We start from the raw sequence: 18,551 nt of genomic DNA on the forward strand, positions 1-18,551 counted from the left end.
TGTATATTACCAAAGCTTTGTTGTTGTTCTTTAGAGCCACCGCTGGGAATCGAAACCGGATTTTAGCATTGTAAGTCTGTAAACTTACCGCTGTCCTACAGGGGGATATTACCAAATCCCAGACAAATAGTGGTCAAGGGAGATGTTCTTTGTCTCTCGCTCTTTATTTTTTGTTTTTCATTTTCTTTGTTGTTGTTTATCTTTACGCTCCTAATGTACGCCACATATGGACCACACAACAAATAACCTGCTAAACTTATTTAAAATCTTATGTAAGAACTCTTTATTTTCATACACGGTTCTCTGATTGGTTATTGCGTTATTGCACAGTGAAAGCATTGACTGATTGGTTAATGCTCAGCAAAAGCATTACCCAGAGTAAAATGCCGTATTGGGAATAAAAAGCGTATCAGAACAACGTATAAGAGTGTTGCCATATGGTAAGATTATAAGACTATAATTTAAAATGCAAATAAAAATGGCAAAATAAGTACGACTCCTAAAACTGACATGGTTAATCCCCTTGGCTATGATTTATAACAAAGAAAAGGCTTATTTTTTGTAGAACTATTTGTATTATTTCTTAAATATCTCAGCAACAAAAATATTTTAACTTATAAAAACATAACCAACAATATAATGTGACATTTTCGAACTTAGAACAAAGTATACCCAAGTTATTAATATTAGATTCAATATTATATGAAATCCAGTAAAAAAGAAATTAATGACACAAGAACTCTTTGTGCAGTCTTTCCTAAGTCGGAAGCATAATTTGGTGTAAATGGTTAAGAAAATTAAATTTTACAGATATTAAGATTGTAACAAGATTAACTTATATAAGGAAGGAAATTCAACTTTGGTTAAAGCTAAGGAGTGACAAAAATAAAGTCTAGCGTACTTAGTTTTAGCAATCATCAACCTAACTAATTGTTTCCATCAGATATATTAAACAAACCAGTATACAGAAAACGATCAATTGTTGTCATTAGAAATTTCCAATAAGAAACGGGTAGCTGTTGTTTTATACATTAATCAAACTAGTTTACAGAAAACGACCCATTGTTGTCATCAGAAATAAGAAACGGATAGTTATTGTTTTACATATTAATCAAACTAGATTACAGAAAACGATCCATTGTTGTCATCAGACTATCCAATAAGAAACGAGTAGCTATTGTTTTACATATTAATCAAACTAGATTACAAAAAACGATCCATTGTTATAATCAGACTACCCAATAAGAAACGGGTAGCTGTTGTTTTATACATTAATCAAACTAGTTTACAGAAAACAACCCATTGTTGTCATCAGACTACCCAATAAGAAACGGGTAGTTATTGTTTTACATATTAATCAAACTAGATTACAAAAAAAACGATCCATTGTTGTAATCAGACAACCCAATAAGAAACGGGTAGCTATTGTTTTACATATTAATCAAAACAGTATACAGAAAACGATCCATTGTTATCATCAGACTACACAATAAGAAACGGGTAGCTATTGTTTTACATATTAATCAAAACAGTATACAGAAAACGATCCATTGTTATCATCAGACTACACAATAAGAAACGGGTAGCTATTGTTTTACGATCCATTCTATTGGTCTCAGTAACTATATTTATGCTATTAACTACCATTTTGCAATTCAAGAACAAGTGAGTTTTAGAGCTTGTATTTTTAAGGTCTTTACTTCAACTGCGAGTCAGGGAGACATGCTTGGTGGGTTGATTCCCAATCAAAGCTTTCTGGTACTCTCTTTTTCTTTTTTAATTCTGAATAGAGACTTGAACTCCTTTCGAAATATGAAATATTAGTTGCCTACCAGCATGGCCGAATTCGCACTAGTTTCCAAGCTAGGGGGAGTGAAACCCATATACATAACCAAAATCCCACATAAAACACGATGGTGGTCGCTCATGTTGCGCCATACAAGATCCGGTTCCTCAGCTATATAAAACCGTTTTTCCGCGCACATTACGAGTTCTATACATAGCAATGGATGAGGAGGCTCAACAAAGCTTACTTGCTGCTGAAAAATGGCTAATTGTGGCTCCTGCCTGAATATGAAAACTTTTACTATTTTGTGCAGGAGTAACACAATCTGGCCAATCCCCTAAACTCCGCACCTTTGGGACCAAACACTATTAAAAGGTATGTTCTTTTGGCAGTAAAGTGTGTTTTTTTTAGGTCAGCTGATCGAGCCCTTTATTAGAGCACATACTTTTTGTTTGTTTGTTTGTTTGTTCTAACTAGAATACTGGAAACCGGGACACCACTCTACAGCCCGCCCAATCCCTCAAATTGCGTCTCATTGACTCGCAGACTAGATGTTAAATTTGACCTTTCCAAATGAGCACCAACACATTCAAAGAACATTTAAGAATACGTCTCTAGTCGTTGTTTTAATTTACGAGATACAATAATATTTTTATTTTATTTTATTTTGAGTGGCGGAATAAAAGCGTGGATATTTTAGGATTTCGCAATTATATTTAAAAGACGTGACACACAATTCAACAGAACGACGCATCTGTTTAAAATCTGTTTTCAAACGAAATTTTTATCTCATATCTAAATCCAGGACTGTAATTTAAATACAAAGACTCATCAGATGTGTGTATTGGATATATTCCAGACTCACCATATGTGTTTGTGAATCAACACGACATAGATATTCGGAATAACAAGCTTGCTATTCAGCATTCTAACGAATTTAGTCATTGACTTAATCTTGCAACCCAGAACAAGCTACGAAACAAAGCAACACAAATCTATGATTTGGATGAATCATTTCTAGGTTTTGGATTTTCTGTATTTTGAAACTTTGAGTCGTGTTTTACCTTTTCCAGTCCATCAAGGTCACATATCACAAACTAAAAATACTGTATTTCTTCATTCTTTCTAGAAGTATGTCGTTCGCCTGGCGTGTGGTGTTTGTTGCCAAAGTGTTGCCTTGAGTTAGTTATAAAATTGAAAAGAATTCAACTGACTAAGGATCGTCTTCGTGATGAGGATCCTTCTAAAAACAACCCCATTTAACCTTTCAAAAGTGACAAAAACATTACGTTGGACAGTAACTTATTTATTGATGTATTTCAAACGATGGGAGATGATAGAGCTGGAATTCGTGGTCTTAGCTTAGTAATACGAGCTCTGTTTTCCAATAGGGATCTTATACAATTTGGCCCGGCATGGCCAGGTGGTTAGGGTACTCGACTCGCAATCTGCGGGTCGCGGGTTCGAATCCCTGTCCCACCAAACATGCTCGCCCTTTCAGCCGTGGGGACGTTATAATGTTACGGTCAATCCCACTATTCGTTGGTAAAAGTGTAGCCCAAGAGTTGGCGGTGGGTGGTGATGACTAGCTGCCTTCTCTCTAGTCTTACACTGCTAAATTAGGGACGGCTAGCACAGATAGCTCTCGTGTAGCTATGCGCGAAATTCAAAAACATACAAAAAAACATATAATTCATAATTTGATTTGATTTCTTTTGTAGGCGACAGTCAGTTCAGAAAGCACTTTAATGTTAATCCAAATATGAGTTAAGTTATTAAAGAAGGAAACTCTTAAGGTGAATTAATGATAGTTTCATATATTCTTAAACATAATGCTTCACTATGCCTAACTACCTAAGAATATTTGAAGTCTATCAGAGAGATACGGGCTTTGTCTCTTACTCTAACTTTTTTTTTTCTTTTCATTTCTGGGCTTCTTCAGTTTTTACCAGTCATGGTAAGTGAATATTTGGGTGGAGTATCAGTGGGTTGGCAAAACGCCCTGGCAGGTAGAAGAAAATGTGAAAACTGTCTAGACATTGCTTAAAGCAGTACATAAAAAAGCGAATTAACCTTCTGATTTCGTGGATGTCTTTCACGGAAGAGTAAAGTATTATAACGTTGGCCTCATTTCTATATACGGAGACGATACATGTTGCTGCCTTAACATGCTTAATTAAAAAATATAATTATCAAAAACCCTATAGACAGATGACTGTTGTTTTTTTTTATAATAGGACGAGCTGTGAAATGGATATTCACCATGATATTTTCTAAAACCTGTTAGGGTCTTATAATCTTTTTTATAATCTATTCCAGACAACAACTGTTCTTCCCACAACAATACAGACCGAACCATCGAAACTAACCCATAACTCATCAAATACTAATGCAGATATAAATATGTAGACTTCAAAAACTTTTCTATAAAGGTTCAGAAGATATAGAAATTAGCACGTTTAATACAGTTCAATTATTGTAGGTTTATTTAAAGTTTCGACTCGGCCCGGCATGGCCAGGTGGTTAAGGCACTCGACTCGCAATCTGAGGGTCGCGGGTTCGAATCCCTGTCACACCAAACATGCTCGCCCCTTTCAGCCGTGGGGGCGTTATAATGTGACGGTCAATCCCACTATTCGTTGGAAAAGAGTAGCCCAAGAGATGGCGGTGGGTGGTGATGACTAGCTGCCTTCCCTCTAGTCTTACACTGCTAAATTAGGGACGGCTAGCGCAAATAGCCCTCGTGTAGCTTTGCGCGAAATTCAAAAACAAACAAACAAACAAACAAACAAAGTTTCGACCGAGCGTGATTCTATGGCTGGAGAGACGGACAAAGGATCTGCTGATCCTTTATTCGCGTTTCCTTACCGCAAAATAATAATAATAAATTCGTGCTCCGAACTTTGGGGCCGTGGGTGCGATATAAGGGTGATGGTTAAATCCCACTATTTGATTAGACAAGAGTAGCCTAAGTGTTGGCAGTAGGTGTGTCGGTCTATTAGTTCAAAATTAGGGAGTAATATCGCATATACTCCTTGAGTAACTTATTCGCAAGGATGGTAAAATGTTTTCTTTTTCACGACTGGAACAAGAAGACTAACAGGTTTTTTCTATCTTTTTAGCTGCTTTAATGTATGTTAATTTATAAGAAAACATTCTTTGTGCATTGTTTTTGTCTTGAAGCTAAATTCTAGACAAAACTGAAATAAGAAATTATTCTTTTAAGAGTAACGAAACTGAACACTTAGCAACATTAAAACTTGCCTTCAGATATTTGATCTCAAACCACGAAGCTTATATTGGGATAATACCAAATAACTTATATGTATTTTCAACTCTAAGGTTAATTAATATTTTCTCTGGTGTGAATAGACGATTATTCATAAATAACTCAACATTTTGTAAGCATAAGGGATCACATAAAGTAAACTTGTATAACAGTAATGAGGTATATAAAAGTAAACTTGGTTTAGTTTGACATAAAACATATAATGTGACTTGGTTCTGTTGGAAATAGAACATATAATGTTACTTGGTTCCGTTTGAAATAGAACATATAATATTACTTGGTTTAGTTTGAAGTAGAAAATATAATGTTACTTGGTTTAGTTTGAAGTAGAGAATATAGTGTTACTTGGTTTAGTTTAAAATAAAACATATAATGTTACTTGGTTCCGTTTGAAGTAGAAAATATAATGTTACTTGGTTTAGTTTGAAGTAGAAAATATAATGTTACTTCGTTTAATTTGAAGTAGAGAATATAGTGTTACTTGGTTTAGTTTGAAATAAAACATATAATGTTACTTGGTTCCGTTTGAAGTAGAAAATATAATGTTACTTCGTTTAATTTGAAGTAGAGAATATAGTGTTACTTGGTTTAGTTTGAAATAAAACATATAATGTTACTTGGTTCCGTTTGAAGTAGAAAATATAATGTTACTTGGTTTAGTTTGAAGTAGAAAATATAATGTTACTTGGTTTAGTTTGAAGTAGAAAATATAATGTTACTTGGTTCAGTTTGAAATAGAACATATAATATTACTTGGTTGAGTTTGAAGTAGAAAATATAATGTTACTTCGTTTAATTTGAAGTAGAGAATATAGTGTTACTTGGTTTAGTTTGAAATAAAACATATAATGTTATTTGGTTCCGTTTGAAATAGAACATATAATATTACTTGGTTTAGTTTGAAGTAGAAAATATAATGTTACTTGGTTCTGTTTGAAGTAGAAAATGTAATGTTACTTAGTTTAATAAAATATTTTCAGGATATGCATATATACCCGTGTGTGTGTGTGTTGAAAATCATTCTGAAGATCCTAAGTTCAAAGTCATACTCTTGATCCCTAACTGAAATTATGCATTTCTAGCCTGGATGACACTCAAGAACTCATGTTTGTGATTAGATTTTATCGTACAAAAATTCGAATGTACCTATAGAAATTGTAATCTTTGTGTTTAATGTGTCTGTACAAATGTAATCTTTGTGTTGAATGTACCTGTACAAATTGTAATCTTTGTGTGTAATGTACCTGTACAAATGTAATCTTTGTGTTGAATGTACCTGTACAAATTGTAATCTTTGTATATAATGTACCTGTACAAATTGTAATCTTTGTTTATAATGTACCTGTACAAATTGTAATCTTTGTATATAATGTACCTGTACATATTGTAATCTTTGTGTGTAATGTACCTGTACAAATTGTAATCTTTGCATATAATGTACCTGTACAAATTGTAATCTTTGTGTGTAATGTACCTTCACAAATTGTAATCTTTGTGTGTAATGTACCTTCACAAATTGTAATCTTTGTGTGTAATGTACCTTCACAAATTGTAATCTTTGTGTGTAATGTACCTTCACAAATTGTAATCTTTGTGTGTATAATATTATAATATTCGTATACGGTATGCTAGTAGGCCTTATAACGTCCGTGAATGTCACAATCCAAAATCACTTGTTTTAGTAAAATAAGAAATCGATTATCAACTTTGTAAAAACTGGTGAGCACAAAATGTTGTTATTTGGAGAATGCGTCGTGTACCTTAAAAACGGGGCCTGTCGTGGAGGCGCTCGACTCACAATCGGCATAGTTAACATACGGGACATTCGATCAGTAAATGAAACTTTAGAATTTTTACTACTGCTAACTCTAAAACTGAACTTCTAATAAAAGAAACCTTATGATTAAGCATTTCCTTCCCTCTCTTAACAACATACAATCTTCTTACTACTTAAGGTTGTTCTAATTCTATTTTGTTAATTATATTTAACTCCGAATATCTGTTACTGTAATTACACTTGTTTTCGTTTCTATATATTACTGATGATGGATCGTATTTTGGTTTATAATAAATCACTTCTGTGCTGAGACGTTAGTCCTTTATCAATTTGTACACGAAGTTATATGCTGTTTACATACACTCGCATATTAAACTGAAACAAACGAAATTTAAAAAAAAAAAATTAGCATACCACTCTACCCAACTAAATTTTGTATATTCCAAATAGGTTTACAAGACAAAGCTCGTCTTTTTTACAGTTCTTATGGATGGATGGATGGTTGTTGATTAAGCAGAAACCTACACAAATGTTGTCGTTTAAGTACGATAGTTAATTTATAAATATATCACTATATACAAAGAAGAAATGTGTGTGTTTTTACACTCTAGCTCCTCCGAGCCTATTGGGCCTATCTCAACCACAATTTGTATGTAAACACTATAAACTATGGGGAATGTCCTAAGGGATCAAAATTGAACTTAATCCTATTTCTATTTTATAAAGCCTGTTGGTTAATTGCTCTCAGCCTATTGAGTTAATCTCAAACAATCTTGACAGGTTGACGCTTTAGACAATGTTGCATATTCAAAAAAGATTCAAGGCCAAAGTATGAAAGTTGCTGGATTGTTTCTTACGCAACCATGCTTTTCTCCTGGTCAATAAGATGTAGGGTGTTCAAGGGTGGGATCACCTCAAAATCTTTATTTGTTGGTAGATGGAAAGCAAACTACAAATTTTGTTTATTAAGAAGCTTTGTTATAATTTCAATTTTGAGATAAAGTTTATGTTCAAGTTATTACTTTGAAATATATGATTGCTGTTAAACTTACATTGTTTTAATTAAATTTAAATATTCCCCATCAGTTTCAACTTCTATATGATAAAATTAATTTGATACATTGATACCTAATAGTTAGTGAGCCGGTCTGTGAATCCGATGGAGCATGGCTCGCGTCCCACTGCAGGAAAATCGAGATCCGCACCTTAAAACAGCGGGTGCTTTATAAGAGTAACAGTCAAATCTCACTGTTCGATTAAAGTAGCACAAGAATTATCGATGGGTGCTGTTGACTAGCTACCTTCCATCTACTATAAAAGCTCAAAATTCTGAACGGTTAGCACAGATAAGTTAAACCAAGAAGAAGAAAATAGTGTTTCTGTTGTGATGACGCAGACTTTGTTGTTGTTTAACTAAAGAAATGCACAATAGAAGAAATAATAACAGTTACATCTTGATTTAATATTCTTTTTTACAGGACTTTGTTGTTGTTTAACTAAAGAAATGCACAATAGAAGAAATAATAACGGCTACATCTTGATTTAATATTCTTTTTTTACAGGAATATTAGTTTCTTGGTTAATTATGACAGCCTTTTAAGGCTAGTATGTTTACTTCATGTTTATACAAGTTTATTTGTTAGACTTATTTTTTTCGTAGCCCACGCAGTAAAAATGTAATAAAATGATTCCTTGTGGCCTAACTAGATAAACCCGGAAAGACCTTTCTATGTTTTATTCCAAATTTCAATTCCAATGATACTCGAATAGCGAATCAGAAGCTTATCTTCAAATATTTTAGAGGTTTAGTATATTGGTAGAACACAATGCTATCATTGAAATACGTCTATTGATGTAGAAATAGAAGAAAAAACATAAAGGAAAGGAAGGGAGACAAAAACGAGAACTTACGTCTCCCCTTTCAGCTCTATAAAGTTTGGATTTTCTTCTCTACATGTACTTCACTCTACCAACAAGTAACAACTGGATATTCCCATCATTTATTAGGACCATATGTAACAATTAGATATTCCCATCATTTATTAGGATCATATGTAACAATTAGATATTCCCACCATTTATTAGGACCTCATGTAACAACTAGATATGCCCACCATTTACTAAGACCATACGTAGCAACTAGATATTCCCACCACTTACTAATATCAAATGAACAATTAGATATTCCCACCATTTACTAGGACCATATGTAACAATTAGATATTCCCACCATTTATTAGGACCTCATGTAACAACTAGATATGCCCACCATTTACTAAGACCATACGTAGCAACTAGATATTCCCACCACTTACTAATATCAAATGAACAATTAGATATTCCCACCATTTACTAGGACCACATGTAACAACTAAATATTCCCAGCTTATGAAAAAAAATATTATTCTGGGTCGAAACATCTAACATCATAAGTTGGCGAAAGAGTTTGTTACTCTCATTTCCTAGAATTGTCAGTGTACCTCTTGAATTATTTGTAAATCATGTTATGGTAGTAGTATTATGGTATGAGTATTATATACACAGAAGATGTTTAATTTATTTTCAACAATAACAAACAACTACTCGAAGATTGGTATAAGACCTGTTGATTTATGGTATGAGTATTATATACACAGAAGATGTTTAATTTCTTTTCAACAATAACAAACAACTACTCGAAGATTGGTATAAGACCATTTTAATAGTATACATTAAAGTTTATAGTTTCCTTAAAGACTCCCAGTGTCTCAGTGGTCAAACTGAATGATGGGCACTGCACAAATAGCCCATTGTGTAGCTTCGTGCTTAACAACAAACTAAAACATAAAAGTTTCCTTAAAATACCAACCATGTTACACACTTATGTACCCACGTGGTAAGTATTGATAAAGTTGTATGAGTTGAGATACACGACAAGTTTTGTTTTATTTATGTAACTATGTATACCATCTTTTTTAATACATTTAAAATATTCTTAATTTGCTCTACTATCCCAATCTGTTAACAAGTTGCTAATTAAGCCTGAAGTGAGTTAAGCCTACCATAGCACACTTTCAATTTCTTTCTCTTTAAAAAGTTTGTATTGCACTACAGCAAACTCGAAAACTTGAGATTAAAATTTACGTTTATGTATCGTTTTTGGATGATTGATCAAGCACACTACCGAAATGTATTTTCACTTGTGAAAAGCTACTTTCAATTGGTTGTCAAGTGCTCTCTTTATCCGGCTTAAAACTGTTTGTGTTTCAGTAATGCGTTTCTTGTTTGTGATGAAAGCACTATAGAAAAGTTCCAAGTCGCTGTTATATGCATTACTGCTAATTATTTCGAAAGTCAAAATGATAATATTTTTCTTTTAGGATATTTTTCCTGGTCGAACAAGAACATGGGCCTTTATCACTTACTATTACACCCTGCTCAGCACCTGTACAGTGGAAACTATCGCTTCGTCACTACCCAGTAGCGGATAACCGTCAAGAGCAGGGTAAGTACAGTGGCAGACCAATATGTGTTTAGGAAATTGGATTAAATGTCGAGGAAATACCAGTGTGGTTCAGTGGTATTATCTTACTAGGGAATGTAGTTAAAATGGCAAGACAATTCTTGAATACCTGTGTACAGTGGCGGAGTAATTTTAGGAGTATTTAAGCACAGTGAATGAACAATGCTATATAAAGAACATAGTTACAGAACAATACTAAACAAATTTAAGTACTACTGCAAAACATAGAAAATACAGAAGTTTGAGTACATTATACTATAATGGTTCTAGGTATTCAAACCAGCAAGTCACGTAACAACCACAGCCGATGTAAAGCTGCAGTGTAAAGGCATGTATCAGAACTGCATTTTGGACATTATTTGCGTTTCTTAGGTATTACGATGCTACGGAAAATTTATCGCTTTTCGGAAGGATATGTAACAGCCCTTTCCGACACAAAATATTTATACAATCAGATTATAAAAATGTGTTCAGATCGGGGATTTAGAATTTCCATTATGGAGACATCTATTGTACTTAATTACTTTGATAAACAAAGGAATGTGGATCAACTTGGGGCACCAAGACCATCCAGAAGGAGACCTGCAATAAGTCGTATCCCAGCCGTAGTAAGCAAGGTGCGGCTTCTTGTAACAGATGTGAATCCATGAACATAAAGGTGAACTGGCAAAAGCAATTCACGTGCCCCAAACAACAGTAGGCAAAATAATGAAGAAGGTCTCTATCTGGAAAAGCAACACCAATCACATGAACACAAGCTGCTTCCACAATATATCTATTCAACTGTTGCATGTCTCAAGCAGCTTGAAAATGTAATTGGTATTCATGCTATTTCATACGAAGACACAACGATCGATTGGACAGACAAAGTACGAATAGAGTTCTCCTCTATTGGAAAGTTGAAATGAGCACTAGGAAATGGTCATCCTCGAAAACTATATGGCTTATGAATAGTAGGCAGGAAGAAGGATGTTCTTTAGACATGGCAGTCTTACGGCAGAACCTTTTTGCAATAGAAAGTATGCTGCAGTGCTATTTAAAAATTTCCTGTCGCCAGATAGAGCATGACCGGACGTGACAAGGTGTAAACAGTAACGACGAGGTGAAGCTCCAAAACGGTTTTAATATAAAGGGCTCAACCTCTGTAGTTTGAGTGTTGTGGCTGAACGATCCTATAGAGAACTTGAGTTACAATAACAGAATAATACTACGGAACATTTCAAAATACGATAACTGGACGATACTACAGAATATTTGGATACAACACGTGAACAATGCTACAGAGTATTTGGACACAACACGTGAACAATACTACAGAATATTTGGACACAACACGTGAACAATACTACAGAATATTTGGATACAACACATGAACAATACTACAGAATATTTGAATACAACACGTGAACAATGCTACACAATATTTGAATACAACACGTTAACAATACTACAGAATATTTGAATACAACACGTGAATAACACTACAGAATATTTGGATACAACACGTGAACAATACTACAGAATATTTGGATACAACACGTGAACAATACTACAGAATATTTTGATACAACACGTGAACAATGCTACAAAGTATTTGGACACAACGAGTGAACTATAAAATAGAATATTTTAATACAGTGACTAAACAATACTACGGGATATTTGAGTTCAGTAAAAGAACTGCAGAGTATTTCAATACAACGAGTGAATGGCAGTACAGAGTAAATGTTACTACAGAATATTTGGACACAACAAATGAACGACACTACATAGTATTTGAATATAACAAGTGAACTATATTATTTGAATACACTGACAGAAGGCCCGGTATGGCCAGGTGGTTAGGGCACTCAACTTGCAATCTCCGGGTCGCGGGTTCGAATCCCCGTCACACCAAACATGCTTGCCCCTTTCAGCCATGGGAACATTATAATGTGACGGTCAATCCCACTATTCGTTGGTAAAAGAGTAGCCAAAGAGTTGGCGGTGGGTGGTGATGACTAGCTGCCTTCCCTCTAGTCTTACATTACTAAATTAGGGACGGCTAGCGCAGATAGCAGATATCCCTCGTGTAGCTTTGCGCGAAATTCAAAACAAACAAACAAACAGTGATAGAACAATACTACAAAATACTACTGAACAATAATACAGAGTTTTTGAGAATAGTGACAAAACAATAACAGTTTTTATGTCACTGATGTCCTTAGGTGTAGACAAAAAAAAACGAAAACAGCAAACAAGTTGTGATGTCTTATTTGCAATTTCATTATCTGCCAATTTAAATATCCATAAATGTTCGTGACTAGACAAACTAGATTTGAAATGTGTGCCATATAGTAATCGAATTGACCAGTAATAACATATATAACAATTTTACTCAGCACAAAGTAGAAGGGAAAAAAAGCATAATTAACAATGATAATTAATATTTAAGTATACTGAAAGTAATAAATATTTCATAGGTGTTATCTATACATCAGTAAAAATAATTGTAGAAACACATACAAAGGAGTCACGAGGAACAATAATCTCAACTAGTAAGTGAAAAAAAAAATAATTTGTATAGAGTACTAGTATTTTATATGTGAGCCTTTTGTTGCACACAGTGTATTACACTTTTCTTCCTGCCACCCTACGGTTTGTCCATGTAACATTGTGCAATATTATTTCAAATGTCTTATATAACTCCCCACAATTCAGCCAAGTTATCTGGTTCCCCCTTGACATTCTCTGACTTTACACTTTCAAGAATGTGTACATCAGTACTTTGTGCTCGTCAAGCCATAGTTGTCAATGTTCCATCAGCATCTTTGCCACCAAGATATCGTTTCACCACATTTGTTGTATGAGTCGTGTTCCTGAATAAATAGTATGATGGATCAGTATTTGAATGTACTTATCAGAATTCAGAATGCTGTCAGTTTTGAGCAAATCATCGACCTCAATGGCTGATATGCAGACTCAAACTTGTACTTACGTTACCCCCACCACTACCACCATACACCACATTGATTATGATGCCGGTCTCCTTTCTTCCGTGGAACAAACTATCGTTGGTTGTTGCCGAACAATTAAAAATTGAATTCATCTGTAAAGAGCCCTTTTCCAGCTTTATTCGTTCTACTGTGTATAAACCAATGCCCATTTCAAATTTTGATTTGCTGTTTTCGAGCAGCTACACAAAATTAAGGCCACTTCGTGCTTGTTGGAAAGATCTCTATTTGACCATCACCTATCTCGTGAAAAACACACCCCTAGACACTTAACATCACTTTTGGAAAGTTTCAGTTTTATACTACAACAATTTATATTAGCAACATTGCCAGTTTCACGTTACCTCTCCAAGATTCTTGCCTTCAGCTGTTATTAAAACATGGAGTCTTGTCGCAATTCCAGCCAAACTTTACATGTATACTTATCACACAGTATTTTCGTCCTGAGAACAGATACTATTACTAATTAATTGGCATAGTATGATTGTTGGCAATTTTATACGCTTTATATCGATCTAGTAGTTTATGTTTGTTGAATGACAACCAATCACAGTGTAAGATAATAAATAACATGTGACTATATTCTGGCGCAGTTCATTTTCAAAGGAAAAAGATAAGACACTTCCCAAGTATTTGTCTTTTATAACCTTTTCACTCACTGTTTCCATATTTATTTCTAATACCATTGGTTGTTGCCGAATAATTAGAACTTGAATTCATCCGTAGAGAGCACTTTTCCAACTTTGTTCGTTCCACTGTACACTGAGCATTACATCGTTTTCCTTCATGCTGCCCTACAGATTGCTTCAAATGTCTTATATAACTCCCCACAGTACAGTCATGTTTTGAAGCTCCAGTTAGTTCTAGGCCATGAAACGGTAGAGCTTGTACAAGTTTCGTCCTAATAAGAATATCCTTAACACTCAACATACTTATTGTGTTAATACAAAATATTGATTACAAGGCCAGCTCCCATACCTTAAATCGTTTTCATTTCTAGTTAAACCATAAGCCACATTCCTGTGCCACGTAGTATGTAAGTACATATACACATATATGCATTATTTACATTTACGAAATTTAAGTACAGCGTAAATAATTTTGCCTTAAAAAAATATGCAATTAAGATAAATAGGTAGCAGAAAATATTTTTATCTCTTGAGTTTGCTAGTGTAAAAACATTAATCCAACATTTAGCAACAGTAAGCGCAGATAGATAGGGGCGATAAAGACAAGTAAAAGTAGTTGTAAAGTGAAACACCCGAGTTGAAGGTTTGGTCCAATACTTCCCATTACGAACCTTGAACGTAGTAGAACCATCTAAAAAAGATAAATAACAAGGAATATACAATTAGAAGGAATAGAAATTACATTTGTTATGCTGGATTATTATAAAAAGAAAATATACTTAAAATGATTAGATCTCAAAAACTACTTGTCTTTGGGGAACAAACATTCACCAAAGGCACATTACGAATCATAAATTTTATTTGACAAAGTTTGGACACGATACAGTATATTTTAGTTATATGACATTGCTTTTACTTATGGTCGGACATGTTCTAATGGTTATCGAGCCGGACTGTGGATCCGAGGGTCCATGGTTTGCGTCCCGTTGTAGCAAATAAAAAAAATCGCTCTCTGCACTCTTTGAGACCATGGGTATGTTATAAGAGTGATGGCCAAATCCCACTTTTCGATTAGAGTAGCCCAAAAGCTGACGATGGGTGCTGTTCTCTAGCTATCTTCTCTTTAGTCGATCACTTCAACATTATGGATGGCTGGCGCTGATAGCCCTCATATTCCTTTGTGAGAAATCCAACCAAACAAACAAACAAACGAATAAATATCTTCTTTATTTCTTAATTTTTCAACATTACAAGATTGGGGAGGGGGGGTCAGTGTGCAGGATATTCTAACAGTGAAAACTATCCAGAACATACGATACTTACAACAGCTTCGTTTAGAGATAAGTTTAATTGATATTTTGTTTGAGGGTGACGGAAAGCATGATGAACACGTTCTGTGGCAGGTGTTAAAACACCTGATACCATAGCCAGAATCTTCTGGATAAAACTTATGATCCTCAATATACCTCTGTTGCAGTTCCCCTAGTAAAATCAGTTCTTAAAATCCACTCATTTTAAACGTGGTGTTTTCGTTATAATTACTCCGAAAGTATGAAACCCTGCTATATATGTAAAAATATATAACTCATGTAAATGATCACATTAGTCCCGCTTTCACAGTACCAACGAAGTTAAAAACATTAATTTTATTTATCTTATGCTTAAATTATTTTTGGTTATTAACAGAAGTTAACTGTTCAAATGAGCCGACATGGTTTACCATATAAGAGCTTGATAACACAGACAAAGTATGAGTCATTTGTAGCTAATACGATATCATATATTTACTGACTTAAACAAGAAGAAAAGAGAAAAACCGTTTCTAGGACACGTCTAAACACTTTCTGCTTTGTCTTTATTCTTAAAATTTGCTTTACTGAATAATCAAATTGAATGTACATGTACACTGGCGAAATTACTTTTGGTTTTCTAAATTTGGTGACTGGTTAAAATGCTCTGTGCCTTCATCCAGACTTTCTCTGTAACAACTCTAATATTGATCAATAATAGCTGTTCCGTTGTTATCGCCAAAATGGTGTTTTCCAAATTCGAACGTAATTGGCCCAGCATGGCCAGGTGGTTACAACACTCGACTCGCAATCTGAAGGTTGCGGGTTCGAATCCCCGTCACACCAAACATGCTCGCCCTTTCAGCCGTGGGGGCGTTATAATGTGACGGTCAATCCCACTATTCGTTGGTAAAAGAGTAGCCCAAGAGTTGGCGGTGGGTGGTGATGACTAGCTGCCTTCCCTCTAGTCTTACACTGCTAAATTAGGGACGGCTAGCGCAGATAGCCCTCGTGTAGCTTTGCGTGAAATTAAAAACAAACAAACAAACAAATTCCTATTGACAGAAACAATTTGTGAAAGTCTGTTTAGTATCTCTTCAAAACTGTGACAGATAAATAACATTCTGTACGTATCAACTGATCTGGTTTATTACTTGCAGCCGTCATAATATTTATGATTTGTATTTCAGAAAAGCCTAGAAAGACGAAGATTAGAGAAGTTGCGCCCACGCTAACAACACCTTGGTTTCTTGTGAAAGTATTTGGAAGACTTTCAAATGAGCCGGGTTTCGTTTGTAAATGAGCGTCAGGGGACTAACGTGATATGCCATAAAACCGGAGAGTTCGTTTTAAAAAATCCTCGAGAAGGAGACAGAAACGTTTATTTTTATAATACGCTATTCAAAAACTAACGCGTGCTAGCGATTCTTTTCTCTTTACTTTGCCAAGTCGTGGTATGTGAACAGTGTGACTCTCCGATTTCACGTGTATTCAAATGGTTAAACTGAAGAAATCTACACTATAATAAAGAGAACATTCTTAGCATTCAAGTTAGAAAATTTGAGCTTCAAATGATACTCTTCAGTGACACAGACAATAATCCGTGACTCTCAAATTACTTAATGTTCTCACAACACTTTTTCATAACAGCTTCGTATATCTTGATGTTCAGTGAAAAATTTAACGTATACGTCATTCACCATGTGCACTATAACAGAACAGTTCGATTTTAATGGACAGGTGGGTTTGATCTTTCGTCGAAGATAGTGGCTCCGCCTAGTGTTAGAATTTTAATGAAAAATTCCTTTTTGATTCGTATTTTATTTAAATAATGAGGCAGGAAGATCCGCTGGTGATAGTGTAATCTTTCCTGGTAGATTTTTTTTCAATTAAAGGAAACTTAAAAAAATATTCATGATAAATTTTAATATTGGTGAGAAAACTATATGCCGGAAGTATAAAAACTGTCCTTGCCGTAGTTAATCTTTAATGTGTATTGAAACTGAAAAACTCCATCACGTAAAATGATTTTGTGTGTATGATACATGTTTGTAGAGTCAGAAGTTTAGTAAAACTATACGGATTTTTATATATCAATAAAATGAGCTGTTTATCAGTTGATTTTGTGGAAAGTTACTTTACATCATGGTCAGGTAGTTAGTGTGCTGGACTCACAATCTGAGGGTTGTGGGTTTGAATTCCCGTCCCACCAAACATGCTCGCCCTTGCAGCGGTGAGGGCGTTATTATGTGATGGTCAATCCCGCTATTCATTGGTAAAAGAATATCCCAATAGTGGTGATGACAAGCTTCATTACCTACCTCCTTGAAATCTTGGTTTCAAAGAATGAGAGAGCTTCTTAACATTTTATAATGGCTGAGAAAACCACTAGGGGGACATTCCAAGTTGTCAATTGGTTATTCACAAGTCATATATTGATAAAAGTGTATATAAGGGACCGTTTCCAAAAATGAAAAGAGGTGAGCTGGGCTGCTGTGTTTGATTCAGTACCTAAGCAATATCTTAGCAAAAAGAAAAGATAGGAAGTTCGTATTTTATATCAGCTTGTCAATCTGAGTTCCTAATTCCTTGGGACTATAGACGTAGTATTTTGACACCATAAACACCTAATTTGAGGCAGTGCTGCACTTAACATACCATGTAACACACAAAAATCGATGTTTAACTGTGTTTATTTCATATTTGCTTTTAAATTAATAAATTCAGTAATATATAGTACTAGAAATTGAATTATAATCTACAGTTTGTTATCAAACATATTGACATAAATTCATGAAATATTAGTTCAATAAAATTTTGAATGCGAGTAAACAAACGCGATGACATGGACTTTGGCAAGTAACACCACTCAGTACATGCACGCACAGATGTGTATTTGTGTAAAAGCACGAGCAGGTGCTAATATGTGTTCTCAGGGACTTATTTTGGCATGTGAGCGTGTAGGTACCTATTTTCGTACATGCGTGGCAGGTGCCCATTTTCGTACATGCGCCCGCAGGTGCCCATTTTCGTACATGCGCGCGCAGTTGTCCATTTTCGTACATGCGCGCGCATGTGTCCATTTTCGTGCATGCGCGCGCAGGTGCCCATTTTCGTACATGCGCGCGCAGGTGCGCAATTTGGTACATGCGCGCGCAGGTGTCCGTTTCCGTACATGCGCGCGCAGTTGTCCATTTTCGTACATGCGCGCGCAGGTGCCCGTTTTCGTACATGCGCGCGCATGTGTCCATTTTCGTGCATGCGCGCGCAGGTATTCATTTGCGTG

At 34.9% G+C, this 18,551-nt stretch overlaps 1 protein-coding gene across 1 annotated transcript in view; it reads left to right on the forward strand.

Moving 5' to 3' along the window:
* Positions 1-9,701: 9,701 nt before the first annotated feature.
* The window catches only part of LOC106460536 (protein NDNF-like), a 13,024-nt gene continuing 4,174 nt past the window's right edge, over positions 9,702-18,551 (forward strand). The window contains exons 1-2 of the mRNA XM_022386428.1: positions 9,702-9,727; positions 10,212-10,336. Coding sequence (XP_022242136.1) covers positions 9,702-9,727; positions 10,212-10,336 — 151 coding nt within the window. The remainder of the gene's footprint in view (positions 9,728-10,211; positions 10,337-18,551) is intronic.

The sequence above is a fragment of the Limulus polyphemus genome, unplaced genomic scaffold (assembly GCF_000517525.1).
Source record: "Limulus polyphemus unplaced genomic scaffold, Limulus_polyphemus-2.1.2 Scaffold1, whole genome shotgun sequence".
NCBI lineage: Eukaryota > Metazoa > Arthropoda > Merostomata > Xiphosura > Limulidae > Limulus > Limulus polyphemus.